The following is a 24,880-nucleotide window of genomic DNA, read 5'->3' on the forward strand; positions in this document are numbered from 1 at the left end:
AGTCTCCCTAAGATACTCCACTCACACCCTTTAGAAGTGTCATGCATGAGTCTGTTTAAACAAACTCAATGTCAACAATGAAAGCCACTCAACGAAAAATGAAGAGGAGTTACCCTTCTGGGAATCAAGAGGAAAAGGAGAATAAAAAAAAAAACAAGACTGTAGTGAATGGAGGAGATAATGATTTAAATCATCCATGTCGAGCAACATGCAGTTGGGATTTTGGAGGACTGCACGGGGAAACGTAGCACCCTCTGCTAAATGCAAAAAAGTAGATAAAGGTGTTAAAAGACTTTAAACGCTTGATTTAGAAAGGTGTGATAAATAAGTAAAACTAGAGAATAATTTTAAGTTTTTTAAAGCATCATGGTGTTACAGCTGGCTTCATCCAAGTGGTCATTCTTCAATTTGCGATTAAAAACATGGCTATAGCCCACCATGATGCAAGACTCACACATCTGTCCCTGATCAATATCCTCACAGACATTTTGAACACTTTGAACATAAACAATTTACTCTGAGCAGCAGGTCACATTTGGATTATTATAACCATGAACCAAGATGGACACCAAGATAACACTTTGCCCTGTTATGAGCTGCCTCCAAGCAGCTTATCATTACCTTAAAGCAGTAATTTCACACTGCTACCTTAGCTGCAAAGGGGCGCTTGACTATGCTGTCGTTGTGCAAATTTGGCTTTTAGGCCCAGAAATATATTATATGCATTTTGGTGGGTTCCTTTTAATGGTTTCATGGTGAATTTCCCCACCCCACCTGTTTATTATGTGTGTTTATTTATGCCTGCTGTGCAGCAGGGTCTGGTAGTTTTAAGACTGCCATATATTGTAGAGTTACATTATAATGTGACAAGGCAAATGGAATATTAATTAAAACTTTACACCTTTTATGCCTTACAAACACACACTGATCAGCAACCCCAAAGTCAAGGCCCTTCCCACAGCTCTGGCACTTTGGGATGTGGTCACTGTCTCACTGCATCTGTCCCAGATCCCCAACTTTCCATCCCAGGGAGTCTAAAAATCAGCCGCAGATTGTAAAGGTATCTTTACAGCTCTTTCACCTTAGTTGTTTTAAACCCTGTGAAACTACTGCAGTTAATCAAATTATGTGCACTCTGTCTTATTTGGATAGTGACCTCCAGGAGCCAGAGTCTCCTGGAGGTCTGACTATCCTTCCTGGTCCAGCCACAACCCTGCAGATTTCTGGCTGAAATGTATCTTCCAATAGAAAAGCCTGGAATCATCTCAGTGAGCCAATATGCTCCTCCTGCCTCCTCCTCCTCCTCCTCCGTGTGGCACTGATCACCCCTCATACGGAGGCAGCGCTGCCCTCTGCACGCCGCTCCTGCCAGCGTAGAACCAGGCGGATGTACCGATGGCTCGTACTGTATTTCTGGTGACTTTCACATAATGTTATTGTGTGTTGCGGGCTGTTTGCCACCATCCGGTCACTTGCCTTCCACCCGGCCGTCTGCATGATCGGACTGGCTGGAGGTAGATGTGTGAAAGCAGCGGATCCGTGCGCGCCGGTTTGGTGCAGGCGGCGAAAACGCTCTGAAAACCTCCATCTCTGCCCGAGTGAGAGTCGACTGGTAAGTTGAGTTTCGCATCTGACGGAGGCAGTTTATCAGCGTCATGGGGACCTCACATAACATGCATGATTTTACAAACTCACCGAAAGCGTTAATTTATTTTTAAAAATGCATCTTCCGGGCAGGTTTTACCTCCAGCTTTTAGTTTTGTGACGGAAGCTGTGAGTGAAGCTGGAGAGGCGAGCGCGCCTGCCTGGAAAGCAGACATGTCGCTGACACTTCCATCAGGCATTTTCTACTTATTAAATATTATCTATTTCCGACAGCCTAACTTGTCAACGCACGCACGTCTCGCGTCACGCGCACGTGCACGATCAGCGCGTGCGCAGAGGAGCACTCCTCATTCACGGTTTGGTGGTGAATTATTAAACTTGTGGAGTCATTCACTTCAGACTGCACATTTTCACACTCTCACAAACGAAAATAACGAGACAGCTAATGATAAAAGTTTTCATTATTAATTTATCTGCCTGTTATGCTCCCAACGGATACATTTGTTTGTAAAATGACATAAAATACTGAATAAAAGTTGTTTTTTTTTATCTGAAAACTTAATGATTTCTAGTTTACTGTCAAAGGTGTTAAAGAAGAGCAAGAAAATCTCACATTTAAGAAGCTAAAATGAGTTAATTTCTGGATATTTTGTTTGAAAAAAAAATGGGATGGGAAGACTTGCTGGTTAATTTTCAAGGGATAATTTAGGTGTCTGAAATTTACAGCTTGTGGCACCAATTAAGGATAATGAAATGTTAATTCTGTGTCAGCCTGTCATTGTTTTTCCATTGTATAAAAGTAGAGTCAGTCCATTTATCTGTCTCCTGTGTCTGCTGCAGTGATGAGTGGCGTAACAGCCACTATAAACATTTCCTTTAAAGACAAATTTGTGAAAAATGTCTCAAAGGAAAGGGAGGAGGCATCTAATCCTTGCTACACGATGTGTGACCATCTCAGGCCCTCATGTTTTGCCTGTTGGTGTGACATTGTGGACCTGGGTGGTGCTCCTGCAGCAGCGGGAAGGTGCCAGAGTCGAACTCTCATGTGGAATTTGCCCCCCTGCTTCTAAACTTTCCATCCTCTGAACCCTCAGCAGCTATTGTGTGTATTGTTTGTGCACCCAGCTGCCTGGAGACATTTGAGAAGCCGTGTCCTTGCCTGGCCAAAAAGACCATCCCTGTCATTGCTGCTCATTCTCCCCTGATCATTATCGAGTCTGTGCAGAGCCACTTTCAGACGTTACTCAGCCTGAGCAGACTGCCTTTTATTGAGAAATCACAACCTTCTCCAGTTATTTCACTCATTGCGTTATGTTGGTGTGAGGAAGTTCAGCACGTTAGTGTCGTGAGAGCGAGGTCACCGTCGGGCCTGCTGCTCTAGTTTTCCTGCAGGTGGGTCACGTTTCCAATTTGTGTTAGCGGAGGTGGAACCGGACCCCTGAGGAATCTCCCCAGCGAGACAGCAGCGTCACAAGATTTGTGAGGTGACACCAACTGTTGACAGATCCATCTGAGTGATTGAAGGGTGGGTGGGTGGGGGTGTTTCTGAAACATCAAGGAGATCAGAAGAAGAAACCTTTGATTTGAGGAAAAATAACTAATGGGGATTTTTGAGAAACAATTTTTCACAAATCAGTTTGGAGATCTTAATGATCTAAAACGTGATGAGTCATGACCATATGAGACACCATTTATATTCGTATTCTGATGAGATGTTAAAAAATATGATTGCTTCCAACATGGATTCATTATTATTGTTAATTGGCATAGAATAATTATCACAAAGGCTGTGGTAGAATTGACTGTTATATTAATGAGACATTAAAAAAACCATCCTAAATTGTGTCTTTTGCTAATTGCATAGTTCAGCCCTAATTTTAGGTTAAAGTTAGCTGAGTAAAAGTCAGGATGCTGAACTCTGAATACTGTTGACCCTCTCTGGAGGATGAACACTCAGAGTAAATTTGACTGACGGTGAGCTGCAGCATTTCCAACATACAGTAGAATTTTCAATGACGACAGCCTGTGCATAATTCTCCCTCCTCCGCTCCTGCCCTGCCAGGGGTATAAATAACCATGTGGATGAAGCAAATCTCAGCAAAGCCCAGTGCTGTGGTTCATCCGCACATTGGAGAGGGCCTGGGCTTATTTGGTTTTCTTATTTTCTTCTATTTCCTGTTGATGTAGCTGCTACTGTTGTACCGTCGGTCACTTGGTTGCCCAGCAACTCAGTTTGTGTTATCTTTGTCTGTGAATTATTGCATCAGCTGTGCAATACAGAGACTGGAGACAAGGCATCTACTCATAGGTCAGGCTTTGCTTTTGTTGTAAAGATGTCACTGGAGATGTCACAGTGCGGCTCTTGGAGACAAAGTTAGAAAACATCAAAGCCAGTCAGAGTAATGTGGGTGGCATTAAGGACTGGGATAACTTTAATAGTGGTGAATCCCCTCGCTCTTCAAGTTCAGCTAATCTGCCCTTCCTGTTTCATCTTTCCCCACCAGTTGGCTGACCACATTACCACTGTGGTGGTCCACAACATTATTCAGCTTCCTCTCAAATAAGTCTCTTGTCCCACATTCAGTGTAAACTGTGGGACACTTGAGCTGGATCCTGTAGCAGGTGGAGAACTGGTTCGTGTGCTGCTACAGAGCATAATTCAGTTCAGTTCAATTAAGGTTTATTTATATAGTCTCAAATCACTACAACAGTTGCTTCAAGGTGCTTTATGCTGTAAGGTTAAAGACCCTACAGCATTCTGGAGAAAACCCCATCAATCAAACAACCTTGTATGAGCAAACGCTTTGCGATGGTGGGAAGGAAAAACTCCCTTTTAACAGGAAGAAACCTCCAGCAGAACCAGGCTCAGGGAGGGGCAGTCATCTGCTGAGACTGGTTGGGGGCTAAGGGGAAAAGAGGAAAGAAGAGGGAAAAAAAAAAGAGAGCACAGGATACGTGACAAAACGCAGACTAAGGGAGAGAGAAGACAAAAATGTAATTACATGCTGCAGTGGTATATAAACATGTGGGGTGTGAAAAGAGATGAGTGGAGAAGAAGTGCTCAGCGCATCACACATCGGTGCGTCCCACAGCAGTCTGAACCTATTACAACATATCTAAGGGAGGGTTCAGGGTCACCTGATCCAGCCCTAACTATAAGCTTGACCAAAAAGGTAAGTTTTAAGCCTAATCTTAAACATAGGGAGGGTGTTTGTCTCCCAAATCCAAGCTGGGAGGCGGTTCCACAGGAGAGGGGCCTGAAAGCTGAAGGCTCTGCCTCCCACTCTACTCCTTAAAAACTGTAGGAACCACAAGTGAGCCAGCAGTCTGAGAGCGAAGTGCTCTGTTAGGATAATTTAGTACTATGAGATCTTTAAGATGTGCTGGGGCCGTCATCATTCAAGACTTTGTATGTGAGGAGAAGGATTTTAAATTCTGGATTTACCAGGGAACCAATGAAGAGAAGCCGATATGGGAGAAATCTGCTCTCTCTTTCTAGTCCCTGTCAGTACTCACTGCAGCATTTTGGATCAGCTGAAGTAGGGCTGGGTGATATATCGTTTTTAAGAAATATTGATATATTTTCATACGCGATATAAGATGAGACAATATCGTTTATATCAATATAGTCTATGTTGCATTAAAATCATACTTGTATTTTATTTATTTATTTATTTTTAATCATACTTGTAGATCTACCAGTTCACCTTTCTCTTCTCCCAGTTTGTCTTTGCACAACTTCACACTGCCCCGCCTCTCTCCGCTTCACCCGTAAATCATGCAGGAAGCAACAGCATGACACTGTTGCCAACTTAGCGACTTTGTCGCTAGAGTTAGCGACTTTTCAGACCCCCGGTGACTTTTTTTTTTCCCAAAAAGTGACTAGCAACTGTTTTCGGTGTCGACGACTTTTGGAGAATTTTGGAAACCTGAAATGCTCCGCTGTCACCGTGTTTTGTGTACATACAGCCTTCGTATTGTGTCCGTTCGTACGCTTTGGGATCTCCCGGACCCCCAACAGTCCTTGGCTGCAAGCAAGAGGGTGCTGCCATACCTCTGCTCCAAAGCAGAAGTTGGGTTTTACCTTAAGTCACGTGACCTTAATAGCGGAAGTGGGTCTTTTTTCATGTGCTTGCAGACGCCACATTGAGCGGGTGGGCCCGTTGCTGTGATACGTCAGCGCATATGTCTGTGGATTTACTGAGCTGGCTATAATCCTGCTGACTGAAGGATGGAATTTTGTTCATTAGTCTGTTTACATGTTTTGTTATTTGCACAGAGTACTAGATGCACAGGAGTACACACAGGAGGAAGCACTTTGGTGAAGTCTACTTCACTGCAGACTGGCTTTTTAAAGAATAAGTCAGCCTTTTGCTATTTTTGCTCTATATCTTTTCTGTTTACATTTTAATAGCACAGCTTTGAGGGTTTTTTTTTTTTTTAATAGAGGAACAAAGCATTAATTTATTTGAGGAGCATTATTATTTAAATATGCCAGAAGTTTATTTTTGAGCAATTTCTCATGTACATCTACATCTGAATGTTAATAAAAGTGCCTGTGTCACATTTGGAACATGTAGCTTTGACTCAGAAGTGCATTTTTGTTTATACCTTTTGGGAAGAAAATATATCGATATATATATATTGTATATCGCCATTCAGCTAAAAAATATCGATATTACTTTTGGCCCTTTGGCCCAGCCCTAAGCTGAAGACTTTTTAGTGAACCTTTAGAGCAACCTGATAATTATGAATTACAGTAATCTAGCCTAGAATTAATGAATAAATGAACTAGTTTTTCAGCATCATTCAAATTTTAGAGATATTGAAAAAAAGCAATCCTACATATTTCTTTAAAGTTCACATTGAAGGACATATCCTGGTCAAAAAGGACTCCAAGGATCCTCACAGTATTGCTGGAAGCCAAGCTAACGCCATCCAGAGTAAGCATCTGGTTAAACACTTATGTTTCTAAGATTTTTGGGGCCAAATATAATAACCTTAGTTTTGTCTGAATTTAGGAGAAGAAAAATGAAGGTCATCTAGGCCTTTATGTCTTTGAGACATGCCTGTAGTTTAATTAATTGATTTGTGTTCATGGATAAATAAAGCTGGGTATCATCTGCATAGCAATGAATATGTATGCATATTCATTTCTAATAATATTGCCTAAGGGAAGCATGTATAATGTAAAAAGTACTGGTCCCAGCAGAGAATCCCGTGGAACTCTGTGACTGACCTTTTGAGGTGCACCTAATTTACAGTATTAACAAATACTTCCTTCCTTAGACACACAAACACAAACTCTAATTCTATGGAAAGCACTGCCTGTGTGGTGGAAATTCGGTAGTCCGTACAAATGACACTGAAATTCTACAAGTCTTAAATAAAACTTGATATCAAAATATAAATCCATATGCTTCAACATAAACTTTAAAATAAAATAAGCTGCTGCACAAACAATGTTATATTTGAAAAATCTAAACAGTAATGATGAGAAGGTTACTAACATTATGAGCAGCACAAAAACAAGCTGTAAGCTACAGCTGCAAGCTTACTCAGTGTAAACCAGGGGTCTGCATTGAGCTGCTCTTTTCTTTTTTCCTCCCCTTCATTTAGAAGTCTCTATTTTCATCCTGGATTTTGTTTGCCAATAAGTTCCTCATATAAAAGCTGTTGTGTGGAGATTTTTTTGTTTCGTTGCCACAAGTTGAAGTGGACATATTGCTTTACTATCTGTTACCATTCAGCATGTTGTCCTTCTTATCCAGCATCTCCAGTACCTACAGCAGCTACTGTATGAAAAAAAAAAACTAGTACTGCCATGTTGTCAGGATTTTTTAATCAACTTAGTACCAAACTATTAGCTCTCCTAATACCCTTTTCCTTTTGCTGCTGCTCAAAGATTATGAGAATTTATGGGATTTGCAAAGCTATACAAGCATGCAGCTTGTTATTATGCAATGTTCAGGCTGCACACTGTCAGAGTATTCAGATATAAAGCCATAATTGCTTCATGTGACCTGGCCAAGGTTCACATCAGATTGCAGGCTTTCACATGGAGACAAGAATGGATATGGACACTGTTGTGGTTTGCATTCAGAAATGCTTTAAAAACAATAAGAAAATAAGACAAAGACCATAGAAGTTATTCGATTTATAGAAAGCATCAGGAGCAGTTAGTTGTGAAGCGTACAAAGTTAAGGCATAACACAAAATCCTCACCCAGCATGTGAGGAGTTTTTTTTTTTTAGCAAGATCACAAAAGAAGCACATGGCTTTGGTGGGTTAACTGTCATTCATATCAGTAAACAGTCCATCAAAACCCTGAAAACCATGCTGTCTTACATGATGTCACTGCTGGTCCCGTTGATTAGAACAAAGAAAGAAATCTAAGAAACAAAAAAGAAATCTAAAAGTTCTTCTTCCTGGATCAGAAGCACAATTTCTTATGGAATACCCACATGGTTTTTTTGGGGGGGGGGGGGGGGGTTTGATAGAAACTGAAATAGGACACACTGATGTATATGTATATGGCTTAAGTAGTCTTGAGAGTGTTAACAGATTTTGGTGGGCGTGGCCTGAAGTTCAGTGACCACTCCCTCTGACCCTATGTTCCCAAAAAAGTGGGCGTCACCCTCTCAGCACAGAAAGGGTTAACCAGAAAATGAAGCACAATCATCAACACCGTTCTTATCTGGAATTACTTTTAAGCTGTTTAAGAGAGACTGATTTCATTAGGGCTGTACTGGTTACAGTTTTTTAAGCTTTCTGACGTGGAAATGAGCAGTAAATGTTCAAATTAGCAGCCGCACAAAAAAATGCAGTGTCAGTTCACAAACTAAATACTGCTGCTCACTGATCATTACGCAGGGTGGTGCACCTGACTTTGAGATACAACATAAATTTTTCCCATCCATTTTTCTCCAGAAAAATGACACTAAAGGGCTATGAAGAGTCGCTAAATCTGGCTTTAAAGTGGCTCCGGTGAGGTGAACTGAGGAGTGAAGATAACTCATTCAGGTGACTCAAATGTCTATTTCAGAAATCTTTATTGTTCTGTAGTACAGAAGAGAAGAAAGAGCGACCACATCACCCAAGTGTTGAAGCCTGTCCTGTCACCGGGAGTATTTATAGTACTCCTCTTTCCAGATTAAATGAAATGTACTCTTTCACCTGCCTAACCTCAAAGCTTGACAGCTCATCATGCTGCATGTGAAGTCTCTGAGACCTGCCCAGCTCTAAAAATCCTTCTCAGCTAGTTTTTTTTTTTTTTTTCCAAAATTTTAGTATAAAAATGTTGATTCGGGTTTAAGATCCATGTTAACTAAAGGATGCATCACTTATTACTGACTGATTAAACCAAGAAGACCTCATTAACATGCAGAAAATGTCTCAAATGAAGTGATTGCATGATTAACAAAAACATAAGTTGTGGCTCATTATTTGGCTGCAGTTGGTGTGTGGTATTTTCCTAATCATTTAAAAAAAAAATACACTAAAATGTGAGTGCTGCTGGTGTTGCTAATATGAACTGCAAAAAAAATTATTTTCATTATCAGTTAATCTGTTGTATTTATGAAGAAATTACGCCCCCCTCCCAAAAGAGAGAAAAAGAAAACAGCTATATAGATACACAACCCATCAATTCAAATTCCCCAAAATGTATTAATTTATCATCACATCGGTTGAGGTAAAATACTGTTAGTACTTATTATGCACTCGATGCTCCTGCAGGAAAGTTGCTCACACTCTGGTGTTCTTGCGACCTCCTCCTGATGCAGTCGTGGGGTTTCAGACTGCTTTACAGTGAGAAACATTTGTCGTCTCATCGCTGGTGGTGGTGACGGTGTGGAGGAAAGTGGATTAACATGCAACAGCAGCACGTTTATGACAAACATTTCTGAAGCAAAGTCCACGCCGGATGGCAACCAGGAGGGAGAGCGTTACTTTAGCCTTTCATTCCTTATTTTTCTGTCTTTCTTTTAAAGGGAAGCGGGCCGTGCTGAGATATCAAAGCTGTGAAGGAGAAGGAGAGGGTTTTCTCGCCCTTGGGGAGATTAGAGCTGTTCTATGACCTACCAATTTTTATTCAAGCTTTAGGCAATAAAATGATTTAAAAAAAAAAAGAAATACAATCTTGCAGGCAGAGAGGAACTTGCAGGGGAAAATAAAAGATATAACTGATGTTATTTTTATAATGGGTTTTAAAGTGGTCCTTTTTATTTTGATTTCTAGCTCTATATTTTTATTCTTTGACTTTCCAGAGTTAGCTAAAAGGTCAAAATATGCTGCTAAAAAATATAAATCGCACATCGGCTGTCGAATAAAATATTCAAGTTGAAAATCTTTATTGACATACATTGAGTAATTTGTTGAGAACAAAATGACATTAAAATGGGCAACAGACACCAAACTCATCAACTGTCTGTTGGTTGGATTCAAAATTACACCAAAAATCAAGGTTAGGATTATTATTTTTTTATTCTCTCCCTTTGTGCAGCTTCTCAGCTCATCCTCTGCCTGAAACAAGCTGTTTTAATTCCTTCCCTTTAACCCTCATCCTACCGATATAGTTAACATACACAGACCACCAGCTGAGGTCCTGGAATGATTTACTGCAAGAAGCCAGTATAATAGAAAACATAATAATAATGATAATAATAATAGCAAAATTGATTTCTTCTTAAAGCATTATTAGTTATATAATTGTCATCTAAAGAAAAAAAAATACCCAACAGCGTATTTACCAACCTGTGACTCTGGTATCACTTAGTTTTCAGTAATTTCAAGTAAAAATTATTTGTTTTGTATTTATATGACAAAACCAGTCAAAATCAAAACCAACCAGTATAAAATAATTGAAATAAACACACAATCAGGCAGCCCAGAGATGCAGTCTCACCAGTGGGTCCTGCATCTGCCCCAAGCTTTCTCCCAGTAGGACATGCTTGAAACACCTCACCTTGGAGGTGTCCTGGTCAGATGTCTGAACTACCTCAGCTGGCTTACCCTTTAGTTCCTCACAAATGACCCTATCTCTAAGGCTGAGCCCAACCGCCCTCAGGAGGAAGCTCATTTCTGCTGCTTGTACCGGCGATCTCAGTCTTTTAGTCACAACCCACAACTTGTGGCCACAGGTGAGGGTAGGACCGTGCAGATCGACCTTCACCACAGCAGACTGATTCAGCATCTGTGACACCGCTGCACCAATCTGTCTGTCATTCTCCTGCTCCGCTGTCCCCTCCTGCTCCAAGACCCCAAGATACCGGAACTCATTCTTGACCTGGAGTGAGCACTCCAACCTTTCCTGGCTGAAAACCAGAGATGCTGATTCTCATCCCAACCACTTCACTCTCGACTGAAAACAACCCCCGTGCAAGCTGAAGTTCATGCCCTGATGAAACCAAAAGAACTACATAATGTGTGAAAAGCAAAGACGTATATTCCTCTGGGATCTACATGCAAACAGAAGGTTTAAACAGCAAGTGGGCGGGGCTTCTGTGCTCACTATCAGAGCTGTGTCCCTGAGGTGAGCATATTAAAGCCATATTATCATGCAGAGCCTAGATAGAAAAAAATGAAACCAAGATTTTGGCTCACATGGATTACCTGTACATGTGATGAGCTCTTTAATTGAACATGAGTCTCTATTGCTGGAATAATATGACAAAGTGTGGAAAAGCATAATAAAACAGTACTTTTACTTTTCCTTGCATTAAAATGAAGCATCTACTCATCAAAGGTTGGGATCAATTGAACCAAAAACTAATTATAGGGAGGCAAAATTATCCAGTAGGAAAAAAAAAAAACAAGGGGAAAAAAAGTGTAATTATGTCTAGCAGGAATCTATCCTCATCATAATACTTAAATAATATGACCCCCCTCGGGTTTACCTCGTGACCCTTTTGTGCACTGAAAAGCTGTAATCACAATTTAATTGTACTCTCAGCACTTGTGTTTTTGATTATAATTGAATTAATAAGTAGAATCCCAGTCTGTAGGTGACGGCACACAGCGGTGTTTTTAGCCACGTGTCCTGTTAACCAGACTGCAACTAGAAATGAAGGGAAAAGAGCTGCTGGTCCAGACTGGTGCACGATGTGTGGATGATGCACCACAAGTGCAACAGTGTGTGAAGCAGAGCCTGGAGCTGTGTGTTCTCCACTGATGGCTAAGCATTGCCACAGGTGGATATTTCCATCAATTCAGTGCATACAGTGCTATATGTCATATTAGAGTTGCCATAATATAATTTTCCTTGTAATATGTGTTGTGCTGTAAAAGAGAGTGGAGGTCATTTAGGTAGTCCTTTTAGGAAAACAGAAAATGAAATTAGGATGATAAACTGCAGCAAATCGTGTGTTTAAATGAAGTTTGATACGATCATTCGGTGTATATATGATTCGTTTCCACCCTGCTGCTTGGTGCAATCCAGAAATGACAATAACGGCCGCAGCAGCCAGAGAGACGAGATCTAATCTGTATGTGGGAGCCGTGGATGGATGAACATGAGATGAGGTGAGTGTCTGCCTGCAGGGCGTCTGTGCTCACATGGCAGAGCGAGGCGCGTCTCAGCGAGCGGCCATTCGACCTGAATCTTGAGACACGTACAGCAGAGTGACCGGTCTCCTCAGCACAGAGGATTCTTGAAAACCCTTTCAGGCTCGCATGGTTGTGTTTTTAAATGAGCTTGAACTACTGTGACTCTTAACAGCTTTTTTTTGTGTGTGTGTGTGTGTGTGTGTGTCTGGGTTTATAAAGTTTGAAGACGCACTTGTAACAGTTCCTTTTTTCTTTATTTTATCAGAAACATTTCCTGGAGTCGCAGCACTCTGCCCTCCAAAAGAAGGATCTTAGTGCTCTTGTTTTGTAGTGTTTTCAAACAGCGGTGATGTTACTCATCCTTGAAGTGTTTTTATGTTTGTCAGCTTGCACTGAAATAGAAAAATGTTTAATTTAGATAAAAGCTAAGTCTGCTTTTTGTATTTCAGGAGCTGTCTGGCTGGTCCCACTGCACAACTATGACTCTGAGCTCATGAAGATTTTGTAAAGGAAGAAAAAAAAAAAATACATCCCTGTTAAAGCCCACTTGTTTCCTCAATGGCTTCCCGCAGCCAAGGCTTCTTCCATCATCATCATCACCACCACCACCATCGCAACTCCATGGTACCTGCAACGGTGCCGAGGCTGCTGCCCGAGAATGGCAGCCTGCTGGGAGGCATTGCACAAATCACCCCCAATCTCTTCCTCAGCAGAGGAAATGTGGCTTCCAACCGTAGCCTGCTGCTGTCTAAAGGCATCACCTGTGTGGTCAACGCCACCATCGAGCTCCCCAACTTTAACTGGCCTCACATGGAGTATGTGAAGGTGCCACTGGCAGATATGCCCCACTCCCCCATCTCCTTATACTTCGACAGCGTGGCCGATAAGATCCACAGTGTGGGACGTAAACGAGGGGCGGTGCTGGTGCACTGTGCAGCAGGAGTGAGCCGCTCTGCCTCTCTGTGCCTGGCGTATCTCATGAAATATCACCGTGTGTCTCTAGCCGAGGCCCACGCCTGGGTCAAAGCCCGCCGCCCCGTCATCAGGCCCAACGGCGGTTTCTGGCGCCAGCTCATCGAGTACGAGAGGAAGCTGTTTGGTAGAAACTCTGTTAAGATGGTGCAGACGCCCTACGGGGTCATACCTGATGTTTACGAGAGGGACCGCAGGAGCCTCGCTCCGTACTGGGGTCTGTGAGAGAGGCAGTGCCAACTGTTCAGTGAAGGGTTGACGATGAAAGTGAAGCCCTTTTGCCCTTCTGGACTGGAGGTTCCTACCTGCTCTGGACAGAGAAAGTGGAGACACACAAGTATGCATGTGTGTGAAGCTTAATTAATGAACAGTGGTGCTTTTGGAAAGAGGGAGTTTAATCAAACACTGGCTGTTGATGGTGCTGCTGCTGATCCAACCAATTTTCTCCAATTTAGTCTTCAAGTGGGAGAAAGACGACTTAAAGCCCAGAATCCTGCAGACCAGAGGATCGGATAGGACCACAGTGATGACAGACACCAACACAAGATAAAACTTTGAGTTGAAGTCAGTGCCGTCCTTCTACCGGTCTGTCTTCCAGTCCAGGTGGTTGATGAGTGCTCCATACAGGTGTTCAAAGTGGTTGAGACTCTGCAACTCTGACAGTGATGTGACTGATGTTCTTTTCCTGACGTGGTGTCATGTGATGGTATTGTGCCAGTTTTGCAGTAATCCTTAGTGTGAAGGGCAGCAGCATGCTCTTAATTTATGGTAGCATTAAAGATAAAATGTACAGAAAAAAAATATAGGCAAATTATTTTATTGGAATGTACTGATAGTGAGGGGAAAAAAAAAGTTTATGGTGCACTTTAACTGAACAAGAGTCAAAGATGTTATTCAACCTTTTTTAAGGTGAAATTTGAAAAGATGTAAGCTAGCAGTCAAGGTTTAGGGAAAGCTCCTGTGTAACACAGGGTTGACTGTTCTGTCCTGTGACCACACTATGTTATTGTAGTGCTATTTGATGCTGTATTAAAGAAAATATCTGCTGCCTCAATAGAAGTGGTAGCTCTGTGAAATCTGTTCTCCATCCCACAGTTTTTGCCTTTTATCCAAATTCGGGTAAGGCTGCAAAAAGATCAGCGCGGCACAGAAAATACTTTATTTTCTGTCTGGAAGCCGGTCCACCTCTGTGGTGTAGCGCTCGTTTGAAGATCAGTAGACTGAAAATCCTTCTTTTGCTGTCATCTGCTGGGTAACACTTTAACTTTGCTGCACGTTCTATCCACACTTCAGAAATACTGGTTGCAGGTGGGAGGCATACTGCAGTAAATCATAATAAAAAAAATACACTTTGGGACAATTATCACATAAAAGATAGTAAATAAACTGAAACATTTCTGCATATTTCGAGTGATATTTTCGTCTTAGAGGCATCAAGTAGACTTTATGTGTCTGTTGAATGCATTTCTTTCTCATAAAACCTGGTTTAAAATCCCCATTTTTTTCTTTTAGCATTTTTAGATCCTGCATTGTTTATAATTGTGTTCACTGGCCAGCTGTATTACTGGCACTGTATCCATACAGTATAGTGTAGCAGGACTGTAGACAAACTAAGCATAGACCTAGTTGAAACGCTCCACAGTGGCAGTTATTTGTTGCAATGAAATATTAATTTCATTATCTAAGATTTAAGCATTTTCTGGCTAAAGTCCAAGAGTGCGTGCATCAAAAGAAACACATTATCTCTGTAAGCCTGCCCCGCAGTGCAGGAGGAACTATTTAATTGCATTAGTTTGTACCCAGTGCCGTTCTGTAACACGACCAAGGACACTGGGTGGTACAGGAAGATAAACAGGAGCTCCTTTACCACAGAGTACAGTCGCCGAGACGGACAGTGCGTCACCACTTTCTCCCGCAGTACAAAAGTAAAGCTAAAATATGGCAGAAAAGTGTGCTGCCATCTCGCACAGCTCATGTCATTTGCAACAAGAGTTTGTGCAGTAGTGATTGTGTGGTGGTGAAATTTTAATGGTTCTTAAGATCCCTCAGAATATCAGCGGTTCATGTTCACTGCAGAACAGCTCTTTGTCTTGTGTGAAACAGACAATGATATATCACATGGTTAAGAAAAGGAGACGTCATTCAACGTCCTTGTGTGCAAGTTTTGAGCAGAGGTCCACGGGTTCCTTCATGACTTCTTTGTTTGGAGTAGCCATCAGTTAAAATAACTGGTCTCTAGTCCTGTGTGAGTGGAGCCTTTATTTGGGTTATTTCATAGCTATATGCACTATATTGCCAAAAGTATTCACTCATGCAGACTGCTTCTATAAGCATTTGTGAAAGAATGGGTTGCTCTCAGGAGCTCAGTGAATTCCAGTGCAACAAGTCGAGTCATGAAATTTCCTCGCTACTAAATATTTTGCAGCCAATGTGACTAACTCAGCCATGAAGTGGTAGACCATGTAAAATAACAGAGTGGGCTCAGCAGATGCTGAGGCGCGTAATGTGCAGAGGTCACCAACTTGCTGTAATCAATTACTACAATCCTCCAAACTTCATGTGGCCTTCAGATTAGCTCATGAACAGTGCACAGAGAGCTTCATGGAATGTTTTTCCATAGTGGAGCAGCTGCATCCAAGCCGTACATCACCAAGTTCAATGCGTCAGATGCAGTGGTGTAAAGCATACCGCCACTGGACTCTAGCCTTCACAGTTGAAGCAGAAGCATATTAAACCCTGTAGATTAAGAATGGGATGCCATTCAAGTTCATATGTGTGCGCGAAGGCAGATGATGGCTCTATGATGCGGTGCTATGAGAAAGTATGTTACCATTAAAGCCAAAAAAGAGCAGAAAGAAAATTATTTTTTTCCTGATAAATAATAAAATCTGAGTATTTACTGGGGTGATGATTAATAAATCTATCAACTAATTTTTAAGAACAAAGTTAAAGATTATTGTTTTAGGACTTGTCCTGATTCTGACCTCACACAGTGGTGCTGTAAAATGCCACTGTGGAGAGTGATTTAAGAGACAACAGTGAGCTGACATTTTCAAGCCACAGAGATCAGTGCACAAATGTTTTTCTGATAGTCCGGGTTTAAAAAGGAATATAAACACCAGAGGTGAGGGATTGCATAAAGATGTCATTTCAAACCCCGAGACAAAGATAATATCACCGTTTGTATTCACCCCAACACCCAATTTTTCAGGCTTTTACCAGAATCAGAGCGTGCATTTAAACCAAAACTAAAAGCAGACATTTTCTTTTTTTCCCAACTGTGAATGGAAACCTCTCCGAGATGTTTTCACATGAACAGACAGCAGCGATTCCTTCTCCAAAGGCCGCTTGATGTTCAATCTGCACAGCCAATTTCCCCAAGAGATGTCTTCAGATGTCAAAAAAGCGTTCTGTCATTCATTTCCATTTGCTGTGGTTACAGAGCAGCAGGCAGATATTGATGAGCACCATTTGTCTTGTGCCCGCACTTCTGACGGCCCTCCAGAGTGGTCCTAACAATGAATTCCATTACCTACAGAGACGAGGCCCGTCTGATGGCAGGCCACTACCGAGATGCTCAAGTGATGGGTCCAAATTATGTAGGTGCGCACACCATTTTTCCGAGACCAAAATAATTAATCTTTTAGTTTTCCCCTTACCCTCCTCCTGGTTATGTTAAATAAGTGGGTTTTAGGAGCATAGTCAAACACTAAAAGTAAACACATCTTTCATCAGCAGCAGGATATTATCTATCATTAAAGCAGTAAGAAGAGCCATTTGCATCATCCTGAGCGTCGGAGCAGCTCCATGCAGAACGAATGGCGCCGGTGACGTTTCTCGAGATGACATTCAAACGACGGCAACTCAACAGGAAGCATCACACACGGGTGAGCTGCAACACACTGCTGTGTGCCAGTATTGGTTTTTTTTTGTTATTTTAATTTCTTGTTTTATGATGAATTATTTAACGTATAGTGTATGAAGTGTCAGAAAAAAAAATGCACAAGTTGCACCTTCAGACTTGCTTGCTTTGTCCAAGTGGGCTGATATTTTTATTAGGCCTAATATTGTTAGTAATTTTTGTTTTACAAGGTAACCTGAAGCGCACCTCCCGAGAAACACCGTCATTTCCTTGCGTGCATTTCCCCCCCCCCCCCCACCGACACGACGTTTGTACAAAGAAGCGAAAAACCTACAGGGACAAAATGTGTTTGCACCCTAAAAAACTGACCACAGCAAAGAGTAGGACCCAGGAGGGGAAATTTTTCCAGCATTTTGTGTTTCTGTTGGCCGGCACGTAAAACACCGGGACACGACGGAAAGGTAACACACAACGCACCTGCACAGGTGTTGTAGATGTACAAAGACCCAGCGCTTAAGTCTGAATCAGGCGTCGGCTGGGGGAGAGGGAGGTCTGGGCTCAGCTGCTCAGGATGCAGCCCCCGCGACCCGGCCCCGGATAAGCGGAAGAAAATTAGTGGATGGGTATTTGTATTGTTTAATTATCATTTTAGATTTTAACTTTTACTGAGATGCGTGTCATTAATTTCAGAACAACGAGCATCGTTCATAATGCGCGGCACAACGCGCCACACTTTTAAGTCGCAATTTGTTCGTTTTTCGGATGTTACTTTCTCATATTTCAATGATGCGAAAACAACGTTTGCAGTAACTCGTTTTCATTTATTTAATATCATTTAAGTTTTTTTTCTTCGTGTTCTGTTTGGAGTATAACCTGCAGTGTTCATAATGCGCGATGCCGCACAGTTAAGCAGCATTTAAAGTGCGATTCGTTATTTAACAACGTGATTAATGGTTTCATTTGCCTTTGGACAATTTTTGACACTGTCCATTAAACAGTCCTAAAATGTAACTTGATATCCGAGTATTTGTCTGGCATCTATATGTACAGTCTTTAGGCCACGGTCAGCTTGGAAATTAAAGATAATGTTGCAGAAGTGGTAAAACTTAAGTGTCTCAAAAATGAATAGTTTAATGTGCATCTTCCATCAGCCTGCGCACTGTTTCATGTATCAGTTTTAACAGCTTGGTAAAAATACTTCACCACGATTGGAACAGAAAAAGAAAGAAATACAGGGTATTAGTTATAAAGGTGAAACACAGGTGAACTTTAACATAATTAGTTATCTATTCCATTTAAAGAATTAGCCCAGCTCAACAGCTGCTATTTTTCTGGTCAGTGCACTAACCAAAAGACTTTAACACCTTAACCTGGGTCAGTCGCCACAGCAGAGCTCTTCAACTCCAGGCCTCGAGAACCCCTGTCCTGCAGGTTTTAGATGTGTCTTTGCTTCAACACACCTGAGTCAAATATAGAAGTCATTAGCAGGACTCTGGAGAACTTGACTGCATACTGAGGAGGTAATTCAGTCATTTGATTCAGGTGTGTTGGCTCAGGGACACATCTAAAACCTGCAGGACAGGGGCTCTCGAGGCCTGGAGTTGAAGAGCCCTGCTCCACAGCATAGTAATAATCTATTGCCAGTGTCAGTGTTGTAGATATATTGGCATCGTGTTCTGCAGCGCCACCTAAAGTTTTCAAGTGTGCCAACCAAACACACAGAATACAAACTCTTTTGCTTCCAGGGAGCCAGACTGTCTTTATGTCTTTCCTTTGGACACTGGCTCTTTTTCACTCACTTTCAGTCCAGTCCTTGTACCTCACCATTTTCACAGGAATGTTTTTTGTTTGTTAAACCACGTAACACTCACCTATGAGTTATTCAAGCATACAAAAGGCACCTAACTCGAGATGAACCTGTTTTATGCCTGCACATAACCAGTTTTAAACTGTGCCTTGTCACAAAAGACTTAAAAAATTTGAGGAAAGTGGAGGACAGAAGAAGAAGTGGCAGGCTTAAAAAAAAGTACTAGAAAGCTTGCCAAAGAGAGTTCAGGCTGTGTTGAAGAATAAAGGTGGTCATAGCAAATATTGACTTTCAAGCTCATTAGAATTGTAAAAACTTGTTACACCATCCATCTATCTATCCTGTTCAGGGTTGTGGGGGGGCTGGAGCCTATCCTAGCTGACATAGGGCGAGAGGCAGGGTATACCCTGAACAGGTTGCCAGCCTGTCACAGGGCTAACACAGAGAGACAGACAGACAACATCCACACTCGCATTCATGCTCTCGTTCACACCTATGGGCAATTTAGAGTTTCCAATTGACCTAACCCAGTAAGTGCACGTCTTTGGACTGTGGGAGGAAACCGGAGTACTTGGAGAAAACCCACGCAGACACGGGGAGAACATGCAAACTCCGCACACACACAGAGAGAGAGAGAGGCCTAGGCCAAGGTGGAATTGAACCGAGGCCTTCCAGGTGGTATTCTGTGAGGCAGCAGTGCTAACCACCACGCCACCACGCTGCCGTAGTTCCCATTTTTTTGGCAAAATATAAAGAAATGCAGAGTGGCTCAAGACTTTTGCACAGTACTATAGTAAACATTTTACCTGTTGAATATATTTTTGTAAGTTAGCATGTGCTGTTATCATTTAGTTCAGAGCTTAAATGTGATTTTTCTCATTACCTCTGCACACCAGGGGGCGGCATTTCAGTCACAGCTGTGTGTTGCTGTTTAAGCCTTTTGCAGGCTGCCTGTAAAGAGGAGCGGTTACTACACCATCTTGTGGTACATATTGGTATTACACAAAAGTACAGCCCAGCTATAGTTCCGCTTTAGTTTATAACTAGTTAACACAACATATAAATCTTTCGGCCTTAAGTCAAAGCTTTTTTTTTTTTCCTTCTGTTGATAGCTTTAGTTCATTTTGAAAGTTTTAAAACAGTTTTTAAAACCTTTAAATCTTTGCTTAATCTGATGCGTGTTTAAGCTATTTTTATTGCGGTTGGAATTTTTGACTCTGACAGAAAAAATATTCAAGGTAGCACTAACGCTGTAATTTCTGTTGAGCACAGCTTGAGTACAGCCTCACAGAGCCACTAACAGACTCCTGTCCCCCCCCCCCCCCCCCCCCAAAAAAAAACAGCTTGATCATTTATGTAATTTGCACGGACAGTTAATCATTCAGGGTTGGAGCTACCATTGAAGACAGAGGTCATGTTTTGTAGTACAGTTTGTCAGATTTTTTTTTCTTTCCTTGTTAAAGAATAATTATCTTTATTTTTGGCACCAAATATTAAATTAAATTTAAAATAGTGATTAAAAAGGGATTGAATGTGTAAGGACTGTGCAACTAAAAATGCAACACAACAGTTAAATTATGGTAGGTAATGTTGCTGTAATCCTGTAAATAGAAATTTTTCAACCACACGTAGCAAATAAAAAGCTGCAGTGGATTACTGAATCATGGCTTCTTTGGGCTTCAAATTATACAGCCTCTAATGATCCACTATAATCTGCATGAGCTACACAACTACTGCCACATCACTCGGTTGTAAATCCTGCATTTCCATTTTAACAAGGCCATACACACAAGCCCATTATTAATATAAACATGCTGCTGCAATTTTAGACCCGACACGCTCGTTACAGTAATAATTTGACAACTTGATTTAGCCAAACAGTAACATATGCTTCAGCTGTTGAGTCAAAAAATGCATTTCTTTTAGTGTCAGAACAGTTGGAAACATCAGGAGAATGGACACATAGAGGGTGCTGCTCAGATGGAAACCTTTGTAAAAGTCCCAGAGGGCAGATTTAAGTGTTGTTAGTGCTTCGTGTTATGGTAATGAAAATGCAGGGTACAAGCAGTTATATAAAAATCCATAGCTGAGGACAAAAGATGGAGGGAAAAAAAAGAGGAGAGAAAAACAGCCTCATAGCCTGACTGAGGGTCATCTGAAGCACAGCAGAATTTGGTTTGTCATGAAACAGTCATTCTTCCTCAGCGAGCAGCTGAATGAGCGTGCTGTCTCTGTGGTATAACAGTGACTCATCTGTCGGCCGCCTTTCAAGTCTCAGCTGTCTCAGCTGATTGGACACCGAAGCAAAGGACCGTGAGCCACGAAGCTCGACTCTGTGTGCACTGAGCATCACAGCAGTGGAAATGACTAATATTTGTGTCCAGGTCATTAATGGGGAAATCGGGGCATCATAAATTATGCTGAGCGTTGGCTTTTGCCTTTCACTAATGATGAACCAGAGATGAGTGCTAAAGGATAATTGCTGCTCTGTACAGGCGGCTGTGGCCAAGGAGGTAGAGCAGGTCGTCAACTAATCGGAAGGTCGCTGGTTCGATCTGATTAAGTATCTTGGGAAAGATACTTAACTCCAAATTGCCCCTGATGCATTCACTGGAGTGTGATTGTGTATGTGACAGATTAAAGAGCCGGGTGAGCGGATGAATGTGGCTTGTAGTGTGTAAAGTGCTCTGAGTGCCAGTGGGAGTGTAAAAGTCCATTTAGCATATTTTTTATTGTCAACAGATCCAATGAAAACCATTTTAGGCAATGGAGTGCCTTTTGATTTGTCTTGCTCTTAAACACTTGGGAGACATTAATCCAAGGCTGAAAATAGACCTCAGTTTTTACACTATTTGCTCCTATTTGAGTAACATTAAAAAAAAAAAATGCAGTGCCCAGCAGCTTAAGGACTTTAGGTTTAGCTGTTTTTTCTAAATGTAACTTTAGATTTGTTTTTAAATGCTTTCCATAATTTGGTCTTTTCATGAGGTTTATACACTACCTGGCTCCTCCAGTTTTCTTGGACCACCTTTAGCTTTGAGTCCATGGCCTCATGATGTTCCTGAACCTCAACCTGACGTAGTGAAGTAACCCCAGATCATAACACTGCCCCCACAGGTAGTGTACATCACTTCATCTTCATACTGAAGTTGACTTGAAAGAAAATTTTCAAATTTGGATGCATCACTCCATGAGACCTGTTGACACTGATTTTCAGTCCAGCTCTTATAATTTGGCGTACCTCAGCATTTTCTGTTTCTCTTCCTTAAGAATGGCTTCTTGAAGGGCAGGAGGCATCACTCAGGTCTTTGCTGGATGACTTTCAGACAGTGTTCATCTGCTGTTGATAGTTTTTAGGTCTGCCATTGCTTTTGTCCTCCACTTGTCTGGTTTCAGCAAATTTTTTTTTTTTTTTTTTTTTAAGGATACACTGCACACCATACCGTGATATGCCAAGTTTTCAGCTAATAGCCCTTTGGGAATCACATCATTGGTGCAAAAAATATTATTTTATGCCTGTCAAACTGTGCCATCTATCTATCTGTCTATAATAAATATATATATATAATTTTTTTTTTTGCAGATTCAGCTAAACAAATGGGGACAAATGATGTGCTGTTGTGATAGGTTGCTGGTAAATAAGTGCCTGAAGATACAATTTAAAATTGGTTCTTTGCTGTCTGTTATGTGGCCATTGCCTTTTTTATGTGTGAATGATTCATGGGTCAGTTAACAAAAAAAACTCCATTCCTCTGAAAATGATCGTGTACAGACAGACACACTAATAGCTCATCGAGGGCTAACATTACTACTGTAAATGAGTAATTAACCAGTTGTTTAGTTTGCAACATTTCAGAAAAATGGTGAAAATCTGTATAATGACTCATTGTGCCCCAGTTCTAATTTACAATTATCAAACAGGAAAAAACATTCAGATTTAAAATGTGTTAACCTTTTTGAAGGTTTGTAAATTTTGCTTGATAAATGTCTCAAACGACTTTGTCTAATTTGAGTACATTTATGTTTGGGTAAAATAAAAACACTTCCACAGACTCAAACATCACCATCAGCCCCCCCCCAAAAAACGCAGGATTAGCGCTTAGTTAATCATCTGGAATGCTGTTAATACATTTAAGCTCTTCCTCTGCTGTCACTGGGATTAAATCCGGAAACAGCTGCTTTTGCTTCTCAAACATAAATAATTGAAAATGTTTTCAAACTGTAAAGCAGGAAACGGCTCTATCCACGAGGGTGAAGCTGAACTTACGCAAGCAGCTGTTTTTAATCAATAATATGATGGGCCGTGGCCATGAAACACCGAAGAGCAGCAGTCGGTACAGCACCGTATCACTTCAATCTCTCCCAGACTGATCGTTTCAGCACGCCATCGCAGACAATAGGCGTGAAGATGGGCGCAGGAAGGAGAGAGATGGGCTGCATTTTGATTTACGCAGCCTCACTCAGTAATTGATTTCAGTGTTTGTAATTTTAGTAATCCTGGTGTTCACGGTGAGAGGAGAGGAATTCATTTTCTGCAGGAAATAAATTAGGGAATGGTGAGAGATAAAATGGATGTTGGAGAACACACCTGAAGAGTGGGGGAATAATAATGAGGCTGGTTTCGCGGGCCCCCCAGACATCTCATTTGATTGGCTGAGCTCAACCGCCAGCAATGGCCCCGCAGGCTTGTTGATAGAGAATTTATTCCATTTTGTCACAAAGTGATAGAAATGAAGCCTCTCTGGCCTGAGAGAAAGTACATTATTGGGTAAAATGACAGAGGGAAATGTGCGGCAACATTCATGCGTTTGGAAGAGGAAGCGTTGCAGGAAAAGCGGGCGGAATAAGAGCAGAAAGCCACATGAATTAAATGAGTCATTTCAAGGCTGTGCTGTGTTCATACTTGAACAGGAATTCTGCGTGAATGAATCCAGAAAAATGATGAAACACTTCTGCGTGTTTAGCAGCGTTGAGGCTGTGCAGGCTCGGCGTACTGCCAGGGCAACCTTGATTCTTTCAGGCAGGTAATTTCTGAGCTTTGGTTTTTCTGCAGCATTTTTTTCTGTTTAGTGTCCTTTGTGCTGGTTTTTGCCAACATTGCTGCCGGCATTGGGGGGGGGGGGGGGGGGGATACATTATTTAAAGCTGGAATAGGCAACATGTTTCCGTAACCTTTCAGCATATTGTAATTTATGTGTGGTCTGAGAGGGAACTTTGGACTCCTGCTGAAATCCTCTGAGTTTTGTTTTCAGGCTTTAGAAAATTTAATTGGGGGGGGGGGGGGGGCTTGGCCAGTCATGATTTTTAAAATTTTTTCATAGTACAAAAGGAAATAAAGCAGGGGGTGTGTAAGATGTGGTGATTCGATGGTAAGCTAAGCAGAGGATTTTCACCTGGGATAGTGGGGTTTGAATTATGACGTCATTGTGTTGCCTAGCAACCATCTACCAATGGGCTAAAACTACCAGGTTTTTCTTTTTTTTTGGCATTTATGCACCTATAACACCTAATGAAAGCAATGAAGGATTTTAATTTCACAATAACCTGTCATTTATTTCCACAAAAGCTAAACCACCTGGCAATGGGCTGAAATGACCCATTTTTAGCACATAAACATCTACCAACCCTATTTTTGAACTTTTCTCAATGTTATTAAATATGTCAGCATGAAGGAGATATGAAGCAAATCTGCTGCAAAAGGGCCATCTATTGTCCATTTCTGGTTGTTTTTTCAGCTTTTCTAGAATTCTAGAAAAGACCATGAATAAACATCTTTTGTACGTCTTTATTTTAACAGGGATTTCATAGATATGGGAGTAGAATTTAGACTAAAGACATGGCAAATGCATCACAGGCAATGTGACAAAAAACTCAGCCCAGAAAGTTGAGAAGGTCAGTGAGTGATTACATCCTAAACGTGGAAGTGTTGGCCATGTTATGTAGGCGTTATACTGTCTGCATCCTCGAGTATGTGACGGTCATCTCGGGTCTGAGCTAGCTAAGTGCCTCCATCAAAGGCTCACTTTCCCTCCAGTTTGTTGTGACTGCATAGAAACAACGGCACGACGACACTTTAACCAGTTTGCACA

General features: G+C 41.5%; 1 protein-coding gene across 1 annotated transcript; it reads left to right on the forward strand.

The window, feature by feature from the left end:
- The first annotated feature begins 1,311 nt into the window (after positions 1 to 1,311).
- On the forward strand, positions 1,312 to 14,178 carry dusp14 (dual specificity phosphatase 14). Its single transcript, XM_030743487.1, has 2 exons — positions 1,312 to 1,612; positions 12,600 to 14,178. The coding sequence occupies exon 2, from the start codon at positions 12,709 to 12,711 to the stop codon at positions 13,345 to 13,347; it is 639 nt and encodes a 212-aa protein (XP_030599347.1). The 5' UTR covers positions 1,312 to 1,612; positions 12,600 to 12,708; the 3' UTR covers positions 13,348 to 14,178.
- Positions 14,179 to 24,880: the final 10,702 nt, after the last annotated feature.

This window comes from Archocentrus centrarchus, chromosome 13 (genome assembly GCF_007364275.1).
Source record: "Archocentrus centrarchus isolate MPI-CPG fArcCen1 chromosome 13, fArcCen1, whole genome shotgun sequence".
Taxonomy (NCBI): domain Eukaryota; kingdom Metazoa; phylum Chordata; class Actinopteri; order Cichliformes; family Cichlidae; genus Archocentrus; species Archocentrus centrarchus.